The 21,663-nt window shown below is 38.7% G+C and overlaps 1 protein-coding gene across 1 annotated transcript in view; it reads right to left on the reverse strand.

The window, feature by feature from the left end:
• The window catches only part of LOC108995215 (putative ankyrin repeat protein RF_0381), a 29,321-nt gene extending 8,632 nt beyond the window's left edge, over positions 1 to 20,689 (reverse strand). Inside the window, exons 1-6 of the mRNA XM_018970730.2 lie at positions 20,528 to 20,689; positions 20,218 to 20,280; positions 19,967 to 20,137; positions 18,367 to 18,498; positions 17,797 to 17,936; positions 11,449 to 11,535 (exon numbers count right to left, since the gene is read on the reverse strand). Coding sequence (XP_018826275.1) covers positions 11,449 to 11,535; positions 17,797 to 17,936; positions 18,367 to 18,498; positions 19,967 to 20,137; positions 20,218 to 20,280; positions 20,528 to 20,558 — 624 coding nt within the window. The 5' untranslated portion in view covers positions 20,559 to 20,689. The remainder of the gene's footprint in view (positions 1 to 11,448; positions 11,536 to 17,796; positions 17,937 to 18,366; positions 18,499 to 19,966; positions 20,138 to 20,217; positions 20,281 to 20,527) is intronic.
• Positions 20,690 to 21,663: the final 974 nt, after the last annotated feature.

Here is a 21,663-nt window from a genome sequence, read left to right on the forward strand (position 1 = left end):
CTTGCTTAGGCATCACCCAAGCAATTCCCATCCTACCAAAAATCTCATTCCACAAAATCTTGGCCATCTCACAATGAAGAAAAAGATGGTTAACAGATTTACCATATTTGCTTCACATAAAGCACCAATCTACTAAGCAAAGTCCACGCTTTCTTAAGTTATCTATGGTCAGAATTTTTCCAAGAGATACCAACCAACAAGCAAATCTCATCTTACTAGGCACCGTAACTTTCCAAAAGCTTTTCCAGGGGTAATCACAAACACAATGGCAGGTTAGCACCTTATAAAAGGAACTTACCAAAAATCTGGAATTGCCTGCATGAACCCACAGCAAGCTATCCTCCCTTCCCTGAATAATCTTTAAATCATATAATCTTCCAAAAAAAATCTGAGACTACATTCACTTCCCAATCATGCACATCTCTCACAAATTCAACATTCGATTGAGGATTATTATTCAAGAAAGAAAGAGAATCAGCCACTGCAACATCTTGGTCCCTGGCAATCCTAAATTGGGAATGGAAAAACATTCTTGAGGGCTGAATCCCCACACCAAAAATGTATCCTTGTCCCATCCCCCACCTTAAATTTAATATGATTGACAAATTCCCCCCAACCAATCCGAATGGACTTCCACAAATCCACCCCATACGCTCCTCTAACTTCATTAGAGCACCAATTCCCCCACATTCTCCCATATTTAACATCAACAACAATTTTCCATGATGCATCCCTCTCACAATGATATCTCCATAACCATTTTCCAAGAAGAGCTTTATTAAAGAGCCTCAAATTATTATTATTCTTTTTTTTGATAAGTTAGAACTTTATTAAGCACAATGTAATAGGCGGAGCCCTAGTACACAGGAAGTATACACAAGAAACACCTAATTACATTCTAAAACTTAGAAAAACGAAGACAATAACTCGTTTACAGCCCCACCCTTGAGTACAATAGCAGAAAACCAGTTAAGTAGAGTGCTTATAAAAAACTTCCAAAATGCATCTCTATTGCGTTCCCGATCATTAAAGCACCTCTCATTTCTCTCCAACCAAATACACCACATAATACACAAAGGCATCATTTTCCATGCAGCTGCCACTTGGGAACAAGTATGCAATTGAAAGTTGGTCCAGCTTGTTAGGAAATCGACCACTGCTTCTGGCATAACCCAGCACAGCCCAACCCTTCCAAACACACCATCACACAGTACTTTAGCCATTTCACAATGAAGTAGTAGATGGTTCACTAATTCCACTTCTTTCTTGCACATAAAGCACCAATCCAAAACAATCATTCCGCGCTTCCTCAAGTTATCTATAGTCTGAATATTCCCTATTGCTACTGTCCATACAAAAAAAGCCACCCTTGACGGAACATGAGCCTTCCTAATCCTCTTCCAAGGAAAACCAATATAAAAGCCACCCTTGATGGAACATGAGCCTTCCAAATCCTCTTCCAAGGAAAGCCAATATGGTGCTGATTTAGTAACACCTTATAAAATGACCGAACTGTAAATTTTTTAGAGGCTGTTTGTCTCCAACATAGTTGGTCCCTGCCCTTTCTTCTTATCTCCACTGAATACAACTATCTAAAAAAATCAGTAACCTCCTCTACTTCATAATCCTGGGCAGATCGGGAGAAACCTACATCCCAAAGCACCACTCCATTGGAAAAACCCATCATCTTGAAAACTGAAGCTTGCTAATTAGTCGCCAATCTGAAAACAACCGGAAATGCTCGAGACAATTCAATATCCCCACACCAAACATCAGACCAAAATCTTATTTTTGAACCATCACCAACTGAGAAGTTACCTTGTTTCAGGAAGCAACCCCAACCATTCCTAATAAACTTCCATAGACTCACTCCATACGAATCCCTGCTCTCCTTAGTACACCATCCTCCCCAATCACTACCATACTTACGATCAATCATCCCCCTCCACAATGCTTCCTCTTCCCCATGGTATCTCCATAGCCACTTCCCCAACAACGCCTTATTAAAACTACATAGACTATGAATACCCAGACCTCCATCAGCAATCAGGCAACAAATTTTTTTCCAACTCACTAGGCTACGTTTGGGTAGCGAAAGTATCTCAACACTTTCCAAGTATTCTCGTACCGATGAAAATACTCCACATGCCAAACACAATGAACCATCTTCGTACCAAAGTCTCTCCACTATAATATTTATCACTATTATATATAAATAAAATCATCATTAAAAAAAAATCAATCATTGATGAGACCCACACATTTTTCAATTATCTATCCAAAAGTCAACTCAACATACTTCATACATCCAAACAACTAAAAATACTCTCAATGGGACCCACAAATCACTTCAATCTCTACTCATAACTATTCACAAACATTCTATCATATTTATCACTATTATATATAAATAAAAAATAAAATCACTATAATATTTATCACTATTATATATAAATAAAATTATCATTAAAAAAAATCAATCATTGATGGGACCCACACCTTTTTCAATTATCTATCCAAAAGTCAACAACTCAACATACTTCACACATCCAAACAACTCAAAATACTCTTAATGGGACCCACAAACCCACTTCAATCTCTACTCATAACTATTCACAAACATTCTCAACACTTCTCAGGTATTCTCACTATCTAAACGTAGCCTAGTCCTCAACCAGGCCTCCCCATAAAAAATCTCTATACAATTTTTCAATACGGTTGGCCACACCAACTGGTAAAGGGAATAAAGAAAGGAAATAGGTAGGGATATTAGAGAGAGTACTCTTTATAAGAGTAATCCTACCCCCTTTAGATAAATAAGTCATTTTCCAAGCTGCCAACTTCCTTTCTATCTTCTTGATCACCCCGTCCCAAATGTGTTTGGCCTTAAAAGATGCCCCTAGCGGTAGTCCCAAATATTTTATGGGCAGAAATGCAACTTTACACCCCAGAAAATCAGCCAAGTGATGAATAGTATGGACCTCTCCCACCGGTACCAACTTTGATTTACTTAAGTTCACTTTTAATCCCGAGATAGCTTGAAAACATAGCAGGACAGCCCTCAAAATTTGAATTTGTTTCCCAACAGCCTCACAAAAAATGAGGGTATCATCAGCAAAAAGCAAATGTGATATAGTAGAAGGGCCACTAGAATTAGTTCGCACTGAAAAACCCGAGATAAATCCTGCTCCTACCACTGCCTCCACCATGCGACTCAAGGCTTCCATAACAATATCAAATAAGAAGGGAGATAAGGGATCCCCCTGCCTCAAACCTCTAGAACTCGGAAAATACCCACAAGGCTGCACATTAACAACTACAGAAAAACGGATAGTTGAAATGCAATGACTTATCCAGCCACACCACTTATCTCCAAAACCGCATCTTCTAAGCATATACAAAAGAAAATTCTAGTTTACATGATCATATGCTTTTTCCATGTCCAGCTTACAAAGGACCCCCGGAGCCCCTTCCCGCATGCAGCTATCTACACATTCATTTGCAATCAACACCGAATCTATAATTTGTCGTCCATTAACAAATGTGTTTTGAGATTTAGAAATGATCTTCTCCATCACTTTGCTCATTCTATTTGCTAACACCTTTGAAATAATCTTATAGACACTACTTACCAAACTAATTGAGCGAAACTCCTTCAACTCCGAAGCACCCACTCTCTTTGGAATCAAGGCAATAAAAGTGGCACTCAAACTCTTCTCAAACTTTTGAAACTCATAAAATTCATGAAAAACCTTCATCAAATCCTCCCGCACAATCTCCCAACAATCTTGAAAAAATGCCATAGAAAAGCCATCTGGCCCGGGAGCTTTGTCTCTCCTCATTCCACACACCATCCGATGCACCTCAAGCTCTTCGAATGGCCTTTCCAGCCAACTTGTTGAAGAAGTATCCACCGCTGAGAAGTTCAATCTATCTATCTTAGGTCTCCAATCTTCCGTCTCACTAAGGAGGGAACTAAAATACTGCACAACATGCTCTTGGATCTCAGCAGGTAAGGCAAGCAGATTATTTTCAGTTCTTAACATCTCCATAGCATTGTTACGTCTATGAGAATTGGCCATTTTGTGGAAGAAGCTAGTACACTTATCACCCTCTTTAAGCCAAAGAACTCTCGACTTTTGCCTCCATGATATTTCTTCCCTCAAAAGAACCCTCTCAAGTTCTATTTTTACTTCGTTCATCCTAGATAAGCTCTCCTCATTATCACCATCAGCTTCCAAGGATTGAAGCTCTTCCCAAAGGGCTTTTTTCTGCTGCTCAACATTCTCAAAAACCTCCTTATTCCATATCTTCAAATCAGCTTTTAAAGCCTTGAGTTTACTAGCCAAAACAAAACTAGGAGTCCCCTCAAACTGGTACGACAGCCACCAACTTTTTACCTTATCAACCAAGCCCTCCACTTCTAGCCACATATTCTCGAACTTAAAGTACCGTTTGCCCTCATGAATACCCCCACACTCAAAAATAATGGGGAAATGATCCAATCCTATCCTTGGAAAACATTTTTGGCACAACTTCGGATAATGAGCTTCCCATGATGATGATACTAAAAATCTGTCCAATCTAGAACTGCCTCTAGAATTGGACCACGTACACTCACGCCCCACCAACGGCAAATCCAGCAGTTCCAAGTCAAAAATCAGCTGTGAGAAAACCTCCATTGCTGTAGTTATTGAAGAAAGAGCCACCCGCTCACTTGGGGATCAAACTATATTGAAATCCCCACATATGCACCAAGGAAGATCCCACATAGAATACAACCCTGATACTTCATCCCACAGCAAGTGCCTATCCCGATCCCTATTGGGACCATAGACACTTGCTAATGCCCACGACCACCCATCTTCCACGTTCCTTAATACACATGCCACCAAGTAATTTCCAATGCACTCTTCTACCATCTCGACAACTCTACTATCCCACATGACTAGTACTCCACCAGAAGAGGCTAAATAAGTCCAGCCTACAAACGAACCTCTCCACAAGCTACTAATAACATTCCAGTCAACACTTTCCAATTTTGTTTCTTGGAGGCATACAACATCGATCTTCCAACTATGAATAATGGACCTAATGTGAAGGCGTTTATTGACATTATTGATCCCCCTTACATTCCAAGACATAATTTTATGCTTCATTAACTGATATAGCTTCCCTCCCCTTAGATCTGTTCCTCCCCGAAGTACCCTCCTTATTGTCATAATTAATAGAACAATGCAATCTTCTCAACTCCTGCTTCTTTTTCACAAATGACTGCTCGGCCGTGGTCGACCAGCTTCAATAGCAACTAAAAGTGCCCTCAATTGTTCTTTATAACCTTCATAAAAGAGACCCACATAGCTTTGAATTTTCTCCACTTGTTTAAAAACCCAATCTGAGGTTTCCTCCGACACAATCTGAAGAGGAGTCATCTGTAACGGAGATGAACTATCCATCTCCTCCTCATAAACAGCTATTTTGAGCTCTGGATCCGAGACCATCCTATCTTGCTCTTCCATTTCAGACCGTACAAACTCAACCTGCCTGCTTCCTTCTAAATTTAAGAACTGTGACAATAAACAATTACCCCCTTCCACCATAGAGGTCAGAACCTCATTTTGTCCCTCAGCAACCTCGACAATTTCCCCTGCCTCCCTTTCCAGAACATGGTGGACCAACATAAGCTCACCCGAAGCTTCCATTGTGCCTATCGACTCTTTTTGTACCATTGGTGGAAGCATCTGTGCTAATATCAGCTCCGTTACATTGTCTCGGGACTGAGCCGAAACTGTCTTGCCTTTACTCACGAGAAAATCACCTTTACTCCTCGCGATTGACGTCGGGATCTCCTTATCTACTACCGTCGACCAAGTTTGTGTAGGAGCCGAGATGTTTGTTTCTGATCTTACGGCAAAACTGCCTGAGTTCACCCCTCCATGCTTCACGGACCCTACTGCCGGCGGCTTTTCTTCCGTCAAAGCTTTGAGGACCTTCGACGTAACCGTCTGAGGCTTCGCCAGCCACGATGGCACTGACCCACCCACCTCTGAGTCCGCCCCGACCTGCGACTTCTTCCTCCACGCCAAACCTTTCAGCTGGTTGGGCTCGGATCCGATATTCTGTTTGGACTGGGCCTTACCTTTAGGTCCCCTTTCCTGGCCCACACCCAAAGCCTCAATCCCCTTCTTCATAAGATCAGGCTCCGGCCCACTCCCCAAGCCCAAATTCAACCCCATAACTTCTTCAACCCCAAGCCTCAATCCCCTTTAGGTCCCCTTTCCTGGCCCACACCCAAAGCCTCAATACCCAAAACGCACCGTATCATCCCTTTGACTTTAACGGCCATCTCTTCCAAAGCAGCCTGCATATCCCGCAAATCCTTCAAAATACTTATATCATTTTGCCCAGACACCTCTGCCATCACCCTCCCGCCTTTGTGCACCTACCAAAATAGGAACTTCGCCTACTCTATTCAGGTCTGCCGAAGCAAAATTTCTCCCTTCTCGAGGTGTCTGCACAACCTCCATGTACAACCAAGCCAATGGGAGTGCCACTGTCGACGAAGGTGGTAGACCTCTCCCCTCAGCACATTTGTTACCCACCTCCCTCACGACCACTACAAGCTTCCTCCACCCCATTCCATCCCTTTCCCCAGGGACAAAGATGATACTCCGGGACACACCAGTGGAAGGAAAATAGAGACAAGAAACGTAGGCAAATTGTAGACTATTCTTGATCAAGGTTATCCCACCACTTTAGACAAATACATCATCTTCCAACCAGCCAAAGTGTGTTTAATCTTCTCAATCACACCATTCCAAATAGAATTGGCCTGGTACACACCAATGGAAGGGACATAGAGACAAGAAACATAGGCAAATTGTAGAGTATTCTTGATCAAAGTTATCCCACCACTTTAGACAAATACATCATCTTCCAACCAGCCAAATTATGCTTAATCTTCTCAATCACACCATTCCTAATAGAATTGGCCTTGAAAGAGGCACCCAAAAGGAGGCCAAGATATTTCATAGGCAAAAAGGATATCGTACACCACATTATGCAGTCAAACGGCTCACTAGAAACATTATCTACAAGAGCAAGCTTTGACCTGGTGCAATCCACTTTCAAGAAATAGCTTCAAAGCGTAAACAATGGCCCTCAAGGAGCATAGGTGGCTTGGGATTGCCCAACAAAATATTAAAGTATCATTTACAAACAGCAGATTGATAATGTTCAGAACATCAAGATTTCCAGTCCTTCAGAAAAGAAAGGGTATGTTTGATTAGGAGAAATTTTGAGAATGAGAATTTATAAGAATTTTTTTGTGATGTATTGTTTGTTGGGTTTTGTAAAAATAGATATGAAAATGAATAATTTGTTTTCTATATATGTTTTGTACTAGAGTTTGTAACAGTAGGTAGAGTTGAAAAGTTGCTCGAATATAATTTTTTTATGGTAGTTTGTGAAAAAATTGTCATTATTTTTTAACTGAAAAATCTAGGCAAATGATTAGTTAAAGAGTTGAAATAGAAAGTTTTTTAAAATTGAAAGATGTTTGGAATGAAGTTGAAAAAAATTTGAAATTTTTTAAAAACTTAAAAAAAAGAAAAAAAAAATGTTAACCAAACATGACCAGAACCTCCAACAGTAATGAAGACAACATTCTATTAAGAGCCTCCACGACAATAATGAAAAGTTACGAAGATGAAAGATCATCTATCCTCGACCACAAGCTACTAAGGAAACCAGCACGAAAAGCCATTCACTAGTAGAGAGAAGAGCACCAAAAAACGCAATGCACTATCTATGGCCATTATTTCTCCTCAAAGCTACATCTCCCAAGCAAATAATAGAAAAACTCCCAATTAACATGATTGTAGGCCTTTTCAATATTTAATTTACAAAGCAATTGTGACTCACCTAAAATAAACGTACAATTTAGATTCGTTGGCAATAAAGCAATAAGCACCGAGTCTAAATTGTGTACCTCTTACATAGCTCTTACAAACACTTTATGTGGCTTCGAATAATCTTCTCAACAACCCTACTAAACTTATAAGCAAAGACACATACTACAAATGTTAGTGAAAGTGCTAGGCATTTTAAGCACAAATGCCGCCTAGAGCCTAGATGAAAATTTTTAAAATATAACGTATAAAATTGCCAATCAAAAAAAATATATAACGTATAAAAACAAAATATGCATAAAATGATTCTAGCCTTGGTGAATAGTGGCTTTATTGAGGGATTCTCAATGGGTAATCCTATTAGGGGCACCATTAACCTATCTCACTTATTGTTTGCAGATGATATACTAATTTTTTGTGAGGTAGAACAAAACCAAATTCAAACACTGAGGGCATTATTACTTTGTTTTGAAGCGGTTTCCGAGTTAAAAGTGAACTTTGATAAATTAGAATTGGTGTCAGTGGGTGATGTTCCTAACATCTGGCAACTGGCTAGTATCCTTGGATGTAAGGTTTCCTCTCTTCCCATGAATTACCTTGGTCTTCCTTTGGGGGCAGCAACAAGGTCTACATCGATTTGGGATATAGTGGTGGAGAAGATTGAACACAGATTGGCAGGTTGGAAGATATCATCTCTCTCAAAAGGTGGTAGGATCACTCTTATCAAAAGTACTCTTTCTAATCTACCAACGTATTTTTTATCTGTATTTCCTATTCTAGCAAGTGTGGCAAACCGTATTGAGAAGTTGTATCATGACTTTCTTTGGAGTGAGATAGGAGAAGAATTCAAGTATCATCTAGTCAAGTGGGATAAGGTATGTTCTCTATAGTCTCTTCGGGTGGGTTGGGTATTAGAAACTTGAGGATTTTCAATCAAGCCTTGCTTGGGAATAGTTGTGGAGATAGAATATAGAACCAGAAGCCCTATGAAAGTTAGTGATTGATTGCAAATATGGAAGCATGTGGGGGAGGTGGTGCACTAGGGAGGTCTATGGGGCTTATGGAGTGGGCATTTGGAAACACATTCGAAGTGGGTGGGGGACCTTTAATCGGCATACTAGACTAGTGTTGGGTGATAGATCTAGAATAAAATTTTGGACTGACCTATAGTGTGGAGATCAAGCCCAAAAGGATTTATTCCCATTAGTTTTTAGGATTGCAGGTGAGAAAGACGTCTCGGTGGATAATTGCATGGAGTCATTGGGGGAACTAGTCCAATGGAACGTGAATTTCACTAGAGCCGTCCAAGATTGGGAAGTTGGCAGCTTTGAGGAGTTTTTTGCTCTTCTATACACCATGAGGTAGAGAACCCAAGAAGCAGATAAGATGTGGTGGATACCCACAGGTAAAGGTAAATTCTTGGTCCGTTCTTTCTATAAGACGCTTACACAATCGCAGAATACGCAATTCCATGGGAGAAAAAAATGGAGAAACAAGGCGCCTCCTAAAGCAGCATTTTTTGTATGGACAGCAACATTAGGTAAGATCTTGACAACAGATAATCTATAGAGACGTAAGGTGATCATAGTAGATTGGTGTTGTATGTGTAGAAAAAATGGTGAAAATATTTATCACTTATTGTTGCATTGTGAGGTGGCTGGAATGTTATGGAATGAAGTGTTTAATAGAATAGAGTTAGCTTGGGTTATGTCTGCCACAGTGACAAAGCTCATGGCCAGCTGGATAAATCTACAAGGTTTCCCACAAATCTCAATGGTGTGGAAAATGGTCCCGATTTGTATCATGTGGTGCCTATGGAAGTAGCAAAAATCGTCACTAGAAGTACTTAGATTTTTTTTTTGTTAGCACTCTTTTTCTTTGGGCCACAACTGTAGATTGTCATGGCCTCGATATCCATGATTTTTTTGTTTCTATTACTTCTCTCTAACTGGGTGTGACCTTTTGTATACCATCTTGTGTACTTGGGCTATGCCTATTCATATCAAATAATCGTTTACTTATCAAAATATATATATATATATGCATAAAATATCATAAAAAGTTTATAAAAGGCATGATAGTAACATTTTCATCCTATTAAGTCAATTGCTTAAAATCATTGAGCAACATTACAATCAAGATCAACTAATTACATAAATTTAAACAAAGCATTGAATATAGTTCTCTTGTTCTTAATAAAATATGTACAATCCAGATATTTTTCAGCCACAATCAAAGTAAAGTACGTGGCTAAATCAAAATACACCCAAAAGGAAATAATCAAATATGCAAAAGAATTGTAGGTATGACTTGTATGCTAAAATAAGGAATACAATGCCATCCTGAAGTATATAATCATCCTCATCATTAATCATAAAACCATCATCATAGTCATCAACGTATTTGTAGCCCTCATCATCTTCCTCATTTAATTTATCTAAATTAAATTAATATAGTTAAATCTGATATTTTACATTCTTTTCAAAAACTACAAAAGCATGCTTTTCACACTATAATCTAGCTAAGAAAAGTGCCAAAAAGTCCATAAGGTAAATGTGCTTTGATTTCAGTAAGCGAAGGGCTTCAGGCTTTGGTGTTTTAAGCTTGAGTGTGCTTTTACCAATACTGTCCATAGCCCCGGCATTTTTAGGAATGAGGGTTGTGAAGTGCAATTAAGGCTTTTCTCAAACTTCTTGTTGGCATGAAAAACCTAGAATACCTTCATACCATCATCTTGAATCGCATCCCAACAAGCTTAAAAGAATCCATAGTGAAACCACACAGACCCTGTGCTATATCACTAACCTAAATTTACCATCTTGAAGATCTCTCTCTTCAACAGCCTCTCAAGCCACGTTGCCATCCCTTCCTCAATGGACTAAGGTCCTGAAGCAAATCGCTCTGAAAATTTATGTATATAATACTGTAAAATATGGTTCACGATCACAGTCTCATCAGAGAAGACTAATCATCAACCAAAAGCATCTCAATAGTGTTGTTTCTCCAATGTGAGTTAGCCACTTGATAGAAAAACATCCTTAAAGCGCCACCGTTTCTATTCAATAGTGTTACTTCTTGTTTAAGAAAAGTACTACAGCTACAAAGAGATCTCACAAAAGTAAACTCATAAACTGACATGGTTTTTATATGATACGTTAGATCTACTATGTGGGTTTACTTTTGGCTAAAGCACTTCTCATTTTGTAATGATCTAAGTTTTGTTTTGTGTTGGTCAATCTGTCATTGTACTACTGTGCTGCAGATTGGTGCGTACAGATTCTATTTGGTATAAAACTAATAAGTTACCCAAAGCAAAAGCCACAGAGCTATCTTCATAATGAAGACATAACAATGCTCATAATCAAATTACTTGAGTAAACAAGAACAGAATGCAACTGAAATAAACCGTCAAACCTCCAAAAAGGAACCGAGCAATATTGATGGCATTTATATATCTTCAACTTTTAAAATAGATATGCAGAAAGTTCTGGCACAAAGTCCATTTGATATATTTGAGGATAAAGAAACACAGAGAAACCTGAATCAACAACTCTAAAGATGCCAGTGAACCAGCTGCCACTGATGACAACAGTGGAGTAATATCATCATCTGTTTCAATATTAGGCTGCACAACAATAGCAGGAAAATGAATCAAAATATAGAAAAGAATTTCCCGTCACATTTCAATGGAAACAAAATATCTGGTTATAATATTACCACCAACAAAAATCTTAAGCAAATGACATAAGGGAAACAAAAAAAATGGCGTCTAAAACTGCTAACAAAACAACCATGTTTTTTTATAAGTAATAATATTATATATATATATATATATATATCAATAGGAGTAACCAAGTACACTAGACGTTACAAAAAAACACCTAGCCCATACAAGAGAGCCCCTAATGACCCAAAAAACCCATGAGACCTACACAAACTACACCAAACCCGAATTGGAATGTAACACACCTCCCCAACCCCACCCCGACCCCTTGTTTCTATAAAACTAATCCACTACCCAAACATCCCACTACGAGAATGTCTTCACAATGCCCTCCCTTTAGTCTTCCCTTGACTTGAGCTACCTCCCTAAGCATCGTAGTTGATTGCCCATAAAAGATGCTTTAACTCCCTACTTTTCTTAAAATTTGATTTGGTTTCAAGCGCACGGCTCACCTCAATCACAGTGAGTAGTGCGTTAAATTGGTTTTCATATTCTTCATGTTCTCCATATGAAAGCCCCAGGATTTGCTGAAACCCGTTAACTTTATTTAGAACCCAATCCGATGGTAAACCCACTATATCGTTTATCAAAGGAAGAAAAACCAGGGAAACGATATTATCCCCAGCTATAGTACCCAATTGCACTCTCGACTCTAAACCTTCCCCCACATGAGGCACCAACGACAAACCAATAATTTCCTTACTGCCATATGGTTGCTCGACAGCTATATGGTTGTTGTCCATTGTTTCTGCCACCATTACAAGTTCCTCCCCTCCATCAACATTGCTTGTATTTGCTTCACCCCCTGACGATCCTTACCGTGCCACTTTGTCTGACCCTACTGCTCCCTCAAGAAAAGAACAGGTACGGGAAGCACTACCTTCTGTTACCCTGTTTGCATCTTCTAAAAGAAGCTCGACTGTTTATTCCCAAGCACTCGAGACCCTGGATGGACCCCCATCTTCAACTAAAAATGAACTCTGGACAGAAGTACCAACCCCATATGCAACTGGTGACTAAGGACCTAAAACTCCTTCAGGAGGCATAGTGACACTGGCATGGACAAAGATGCCAACGTCCAACGATCCTATCTGTGACGGCGTTGAAACGCCCTTTGCCGGCACACTTGTGGGCTTCAAACCCGAAGGATCTACACCCCGCCCTCCCTCATCCATTCTTGACCCACCACCAAAACCCACGACTAGATCTAGCCCCTTATCCACTTTAATTATCAGATCTTTCACATATTACATAACTCCCTTCAATTGAGCTTGGACATCTCACAAGACCCCTCCACCTCTCCCAATGTCACCTAACGGCCTTTGTCTCCTATAAGTGTCTTACCCTTTCCTTCTGTCGCTGAGCTAATCTTGGCCGGACTACCTGCTAGTGACCTCAACACCACAGCGTACGAAGCACCTTAGGAGAAGGCCTTCCCACTGTTTTTCCATCAACAAACTCCCCACTTCGAGTAGTGGCTTTGGATTCAGTAACACTTCGAATGGACTGCAGAAAGCCTTTCCATCCAATGTCATTTGCGCTCTCTAGAATCACCAACAAACATTTCCTCCTTCCATTCTGAAATCCTGAGAGTTGCAGAAAACTGCCCCTTGCGTTAACATGACGTTGAATGATAAAAACTTCATTACCCATCCTTAGCTCTTTGAAGAAACCTACATGACAGTTAAGTTCTAAACAATCCTCAATCCCCTTAACAACCCCCAAAATTGTCATCCCCCCTAGACACATGAACTTAGCTATCCTTTTATTGCGTTCAGAAATACGAAAACTATTTTCTCCCTCTTTTGTAAAAACAAAAGTTTTTTATTCGACTTTCAACCACCTCTCGCCTTCCAACTGAGACGAATCCACATCGCGCGTCGTCATTGTCAAATCCCACTGCAAATCTGTGCCCACTGCTCCCTACTGCTCCCGCTTCATCCTCTTAAGGTAAAAAGCATATATGTGCCCACTACAAGCATAGACACAGACTCAAGTCTGTGGAGGTGGCGGAGGCAAAGGCTCAAATCATAGAGCCCTACTGTGTTAACGAAAAAAATAGAAGAAAACTCAGGTCGCAGGTCGTAGGCAAAGGCTCAAGTCGACCTTAGAACCAGGTTTGTACGCACTAAATGCAACTCAAAAACCCCGATCGCCAAAGGGGGACCAACGTCGGAGGGCCCTCAAAAGAGTCACCAGTGGTGAGAAGTCACTCGCCAGTGGTCGAGGGCGCGACATTAGAGGGCTCCGAGAAAGATAGAGAGAGAAGTCTTGCGAAAAATCCAGGTCGCCGAAGCCGAGATCTACGCCTCAACACTGTCGTCGGGGCCCGTTGACCTTGTCTGGGCCAATGGTGAGGTGTCACTCGCCGGTGGTCGATGTCGTCTCCAAGAATGACAGAGAGAAAACTTGCGAAAAAAAAAAACAAGTCACCGGCACCAAGACCTATGTCGGACGACCCTCAGCGAGGTCGCTGGAGTCCATCGACCTTGTCTATGCCGGTGGTGAGGGGTCACTCGCCGGTCTAAGGTGGTTGCATGATGGCGGTTGTTCTTCTCTCTCCGTAGGGCTTTCTCTTGCACATTGGCGGCTCCAAAAGTTTGCAACACGACAAACAACCGTGTCATGCAAATGATCTTAGTATATTTAAAATGATGAAGTAGATCAGCACCCATTACTCGTATCCAATGCCATAATGTTAGAAGCTAATCATGCTTACACTTGAGAAGTAGTTATGTTTTGGGATTTCCAAAACCATTTTCTACCACTGGCAAAACTATATCTTTCTATCACTTAGATGATGAGATGTGGACCGTGTGGTTGGATAATAACAGTTAAAAAAATATCAGTTTTAATACATTTTTTAGGCCCAACTCAATTTGCATGCCACATGCAACATACTTTTTACCAATGTAAAGATTCAAGGTTAAAATATTGAAATCCCCCACAATCAATGATTGGCATGGCTCTAATTCGCTAACAAAGATGACAGCTAAGAACTTAAAATGGAATCCTTCACACAATCACTACCCAACCTCTTACAGAACAATATTATGGACTAACTATTACGAGGCAATGCACACCTCTTGTCTTACAAGTAACTTAATTTCATTAAAAAAACAGAAAGAAGAAAGATTCTAGTACACAATAAGTATACAAGAGAACCCCTTATTCAGGAGAAAAAGAAAATGGTTCAAAAAATCTGAGAAGGTAGGAAAAGAAAACTATTAATGTGCATACACGTGCAAAGGAAGTTGGAAACATTATTTTTCAGCTCTACACAGAAGTTTCTTTATCTTCAATGATCTGTGCATTGAACAATTTCAAATACATCACTAAACATAAAGGGGCATACCTCCAAACTTCCAAAATGTGATGATACCCCTCCTGTCATCCCAACTCACTAACAACTCTCACCATTTTAGGCATAACCCAATCAACACTAAACATTGAGCCAAGTCCATGTATCTCATGTTACTTCACAAAGATGAATAAGGTGATCAATAAACTACCAACTCTTATTTCACATGCAGCCACTAATCCACCACAATGATGTTCCACTTCACAAGTTATCTAGATATCTTCCCTAATGCTTCCACTAGTGTTGGTGGAAGTGCTAGGCACACTTCAGCACAAACATCATTAGATCCTAGGCCCAAAGCACAAAGTACAAGAGCACACGAGTGAAGTAAAGTGCACATTCATAAGAAATAATGTATGGTAAGTTAGTAACAAAAATCAAATCAATAAAATACAATATAAAATAGGTTTAGAAAGCAAAATGGTAATATATTTGGCCATTAATTCAATTCAGTAGAGTATTATGCAACGTAAAATCAAATAATAAAGTAATTTACATAAACTTTAAGCATAACATTTTATAAAATTCTCTTATGCTTTACTAAGTATACATATCCATGATATTTTACAGATCAAAAAATATATATACACATCCATGATATCAAAATATACCAAGAAGCACAAGACCAAAAAATTTCATGAATTGTAGCTATCGAGTTCTATGCTAACATAAGCAATCAAATATCAATACATTTTTGCACTTTAACCTCACACAAAAGCACCGAAAAGCGTGCTTTTGTGAATGCAATCCACTTTTTGTTTATGAAGTGCTACGGCCTTGGTGCTTTGCACTTAGCCACGTTTTTACCAACACTAGCTGCCACCCACATAACACGACTCTCTAAGAATCCTTCGCTCTCCAAACACTCTTCAAAGGAAATAGGGAACCAATAGGTGAGGCTACAATGTAGTTTGATTTCACTTCTAATTGGTGTCTTCACCCACACAATACGTGACTCTCTAAGGATTCTTCACTCTCCCAACACTCTTCAAAGGAAATAGGGAACCAACAGGTAAGGTTAAAATCCGATAGTTTGATTTCAAAATTGGTGTCGTTTGGAAGGGGTCCAACATATACTATCCACATGATCCGTCACCCCACGTGCTCTTAAGATATGTGATATCCCATACTAAATGATGAGTGTAGGTAGTATATGCGATCTCATATTGGTTGGGAGGGAAAAGTTCTTGCTCTGTGATTCCAATGGGGCTCCAATTGTAACATTAACTAGTCCTATTGGAGAATGACCCAGATGTGGCTTGGGCCTCCCTTGGGGCATTACAAGATATCTTCAAAGGTTGTTTCTCACACGACACATCATGCCAAAAGTTGGCCTTAGAACCATCACCCAAAGCAAATCTAACAACTTTTGAATAAGTATCTCACCTCCTCCTCATATGTTTCCACACTCCTATACCAAAATGCTATGTTACCCCTTAGAACACAACCTCCCCTTATTCTGCCACGCTTAGAATCCATCACGAATCTCCACAAGGCCTCCCTCTCCGTAGCATAACACATCTTTTAATTATTTAAGACAAAAGACAAAATACTTAATTGTCTACAAACGGCAGCAACATAACTATGCATATTCTATTACTTCTTGCAATCTTACTTAAAAAAAAAAAAAATCTTAAAATCTCCACAAAACCTCCATCTTAGTCACATAACACATCTTTTAATTATTGAAGACAAAAGACTGCGCATATCACATCTATTATTGAAGACATAGGACTGAACATCTAATTATCCACACAATGCATCAACATAACAAGTATCTTCTATTACATTATGCTACTATTGTCATTATGTCTATTAGACCTATTACCAATATTATAAATGGCATCCATTTAATAGAAGGGATCAAAGTAACTCTCAATTTGATTTTATTCATAATGATAGGCATAGCCCAAGTACACAAGAAGATATACAAAGGTACAACCTATCTAAATAGAAGCAATAGAAACGAGAAAGTCATGAAAATCGAGGCCATTAAAGTCTACAGCTATGGTCCATATTATTAATATGGCCATTAAAGTCTCAATTTGGCAAGATGATGTGTAATCGCGTATGAACTCAACATGAAAACTGCATGAAATACCAAAACATTTTTTTTCATAAGTAAATGAAATACCAAAACATATTCACCAATCTATTACATTACCAAAAAATAATATCCAATAAACTAATATTTATGATAGATCAAACAACTAACACAGGGCAAGAAGCCTATAGGTATAAGGGTACCAAGTTCAAGGACCAGGAGGAACCGAAACTTCACTTGAAACACCAGGAATCCCCACAAAAGAAACAGGACTAAACATGCCCATATAAGGTGCATAATCCTATCAAAGGGATTACGGAGCACAAGTGAGCTCTGATGACCCAAAAGTGGGTAAAATCAATTCATGCAAGGTTCTACTACCCTTTGGACCAATGAGGCTTGGACAAAGCCAAAGGAATGACAATGGCAAGGTAACTCGGGAGGCCTAATAGGCAACTCAACAAGGTCTACCAACAAAAAGATGTATATATCCTAAGCCAATGTAATCATTAAGACATCACATGACACAAGGGAAAACTTTAACCCTTTGGAACCTCTTCATCAGCATAAGATGGTCCTAGAAGCAAGTTTTAATTATTAAAGTTTCACTCGAACACAAGAAAAGAGTCCTGGGAGAGGCTTTATCTCCCTAGGTCTTGAAACCACAGAGGCACCACAAGAGGACAAGAGTAGGGTCAAAAACTTCAATATATTAACTAAAAGATAACAATATAAGAAGAAATCAATCCAAACATACATTAGCATGGTGTTCCAATAGAACTTTGACAGCATCTTTTTGTCCATGACCAGCAGCCCAAATTAGAGGAGTACCAGAATCACTTTGTGAGTTAACATCAACACCCTTGGAAAGTAAAATCCTCAGCAGCTCAATTTCTCCTGTGTGCAAGCACAAAATCTATTGAAAGTGGGATTTATTGGGAAAAACATGATGTTAAGAATATTAAATTCTATACATCTATCCACATCGTGGACATATACGATTTTCACCATATGTATGCCCATGGCAATAAGGGGAAGATATAGATGATCATCTAATTTTACAGCCTTTAAACAGTAAGTTTTACATGTAGTTTCTGGACTAAAATCCAGGTCAGGTTAATAAAGCAAGAAAATAACATAAATTATGAAACTACCAAAACATCTCTAGGATTAAGATAACAGAAACATATAATTCAATCATCCTTAAAAGAGATCAATTAAAACAAGGAAGACAGAGGGATTATGTAAAACAGAAAATTTAGGAACAAGCTCTCCATGCACTAAAGATCCAAACAGGAAGATAAGGGCTGAAAATTTAAGAACACACCTATTCCAGCAGAATGATGCAGGGCTGTGGCCCCTAAGTCAGTAGGTATAGCAGGATTGGCACCACACTCGAGAAGGTATTTGGCTGTACTGGTATGCCCTTGCCGAACAGCATGAATAAGAGGAGTCTCACCTGTAGATAAATAACGAAAATCCACACCATGAAAAACCATAAAACCTTTAAAAATAATCTCTCTCTTCTCTTGTTTCAGCTAATATTTTGAAGGTTATACATTTTACAATCATGGACAAAGACCATAGAATTACTTTGGATAGTATATGATTCCAAGGAGTATTTTAGTTAAAGGACAAGAAAGATTCTTAAGCCTCGTTTGTTTTCACAACTCTTCTTAACTCAATTCATCTCATCTAATCATTACAACTTTCTCAAATTCTCACACAAAATAAAATAAACAATTCAACTTTTTAAAATCTTAAAACAAAAATATTATTAGAAAAATATATTCTGACAATATTTTATTTAACTTTCAACTTTTATCTCATCTCATTTACGAAAACAAACGAGGCATTAGTTAAAGGGATACTTGGGGAATGAGATGAGATGAGAATTTTGTAAATAATAGTAAGATGGTTTGTGAATAGTATTGAGATAGTTTGAGTTGAGTATTTATTAGGTTTCGGAAAATGAGAGAAAATAATTTGAATAAAAAATATTATAAAGTTAAAATATTGTTAAAATATAATTTTTATTTTGAGATTTAAAAAATTGAATTATAATTTTAATATTTTAATATTATAATTTTTTTTGTCTTTTGTTTGAAATTTTAAAAAAGTTGTAATGATTAGTTTGAAATTATTTGTGTTTAAATAATGTTTGGAAAGAAAATGAGATGGGATGAGATGTGATAGAATGAGATGGAAATTGTTTCCAAACACCCCCTAAGTGTCACTTTTGCAACATGCATGTTCCAACCCAACTAATCACTCTCAACCAAACGGTAGAAACCGTCTCTACAAATGTAGTTTCCTAACTTTTCATTTTGTTTCCTTGCATATAAATCACAAAGATAACTCTTCCTAATCTAGATTGCTTCGTCAACACATTACTAAGCATTTATAGAGAGGGCATGTGATACCTCATATGATAAGGATAAGGGTAGGTGGTATATGAGATCCCACATTTCTTGGAAAAGATAAGTTCTTGTTCTTTATATTAATGTTCCAACGGAACTCTAATTGTATTATTGACTAGTCCTCTTGGTGTATAGGTCATATGGCTTAGGCCTTCTACTATGGAGTTACAAATGATATCAGAGCATATCCTAATCAGAAATATGGGACTTGAACCGTACCACCTACAATGGACAATTCTGACAAGGACGTCTGGAGTTTAAGGAAGGGAGATTGTGATACATCATATGATAAGGATAAGGGTAGATAGTATATAGAATCTCACATTGCTTAGAAATAAGAAGTTCTTACTCTTTTTATTAATCTTTTTATTAATGTTCCAATAAAGTTCCGATTATATGATTGACTAATCCTTCTGGAGTATAGATAATGTGACTCGGGCCTTCCATTGAAGCGGTGGGCATGAAGAAAATAACAGAAACGAACAATGTAAGATATTAGGTGCATACCATCTTCATCTTTTGTATCAACATCGAGCTTCAATTCCTCTAACAAGTACTTGCAAACTTCTGTCTTCCCCTCCCTGGCCGCAAAGTGAAGTGCCTCTCGTTTGTTCGCATCCTTAATATCAGCCACCGTTCCAGCCAACCCCTTACCCTCGTCAAGCTGCCTCGCCAACTCTATCCCAACAAAATACCAGCCAAATAAATCGTCAACATAAAGGCACACGAACACACACACGTATAAAACGTGAGCTTACTCTTCAAGAGATCAACATTGCCAGTACAAGCTGCATTCAGAAATTGTTGAACTTTCTGTCTCACTGCATTTGGCAACGGAGTGAGAGAATGAGAGAGATATAAAGTAATTATCGAACACTATGCTTCGATATGAATCAAATTGTACAAGCATACACGCAGAGCGATGGAGAAAGAAAAGCATTACACAATTAAAACGTTATCAGAAACTGTGTAACCCAAGTAATGAATCAAATTGCAAAAATGATCCATGTGATTATTGGTTGTGATGTATGCGGTTGGCTACGCCAGAGAGAGAGAGAGAGAGAGAACCTGCAAGGGCAGTAGAAGCATCGGCGGCCATAAGAATTACACAACAAAACTGAAGTAGAAGCAGGACAAGGTTACTCGCTAAAACCCTAAAATGGAAGAGCGTTGTTTTTGGGTTTTATCTTTGAGACAGGCTACAGCCAAAGAGAAGCAGCTTAACAAGGACACTTTCGTCTGTTTGGTTATGAAAATCTTTTAAACCAGTTTAACTATGCTTCCAATAGACGATTGCCACCCCGGCACTTCATTAACTAATTGCATGAGCCGCATCACATGGAATTGCGAGTAAAAAAAATAAAATTTATTATTAAAAAATTAATCTCTTAATATATATAAACAACCTATCAAACGAAAATTTCTTGTTTTTAACGGTTTACGTTGTTTTCCATTAAAAGTTAACACCGTTCATTTGGCTGGCAGCCACTACATCATGCATCTACTTCAATTCATTATTAAGGACATCGATATCTGCGTGCGCTTGATCCTAAGATTCGATGTTTACATATGCAGTTAGCTGCTTCCGCATATGCGTGCGTGCATGCATGCATTCACATATATATCCAAAAAACCCAAAACAAACAGAGTGCATGAATTTGTACGTACGTAGAGAATTTGTCGCTTCAGAATTGAGTAATCAGAATGGATGCCATCCAGATTCAACAGATGTTTTGTTCGCATTTAATAATTAGAAACCATTGGAATCACGCTCACTACTTAATTAATTATATAAATCATTCATTCATGAACTAGCAGATGGCCTGCAAGGTATATCCTTAAGGGATCGCCAACGAAGGGACTCCACCGTGGAGGAACTCGGTCACGCACGACGACCCGCACACGACGTCCACGCAGAACTGGACCCTCTGTCGAGCTTATGGACAGCTGAAATCTGGTGTTCTCTACCCAACTTGAAATCTTGATATTTCAAGTCCGTTGGTTTTCCTTTTGAGAATTGGATATTTTGGGTTCTTTTGTTTTGCTCTGTTTTCTTGGCAACCGGTCAGAGGGGGGTTTGGGGTTGCGCAAGTTTTTTTGAAAAAGATTTGTGTGGTATATATAAATATATATATATATATATATATATTATAGAGGATTTGTCGACATGGTTAGTGGGAATTTGTTCCATTGTAGAAAGAATT

This window comes from Juglans regia, chromosome 11, assembly GCF_001411555.2.
Source record: "Juglans regia cultivar Chandler chromosome 11, Walnut 2.0, whole genome shotgun sequence".
Classification (NCBI taxonomy): domain Eukaryota; kingdom Viridiplantae; phylum Streptophyta; class Magnoliopsida; order Fagales; family Juglandaceae; genus Juglans; species Juglans regia.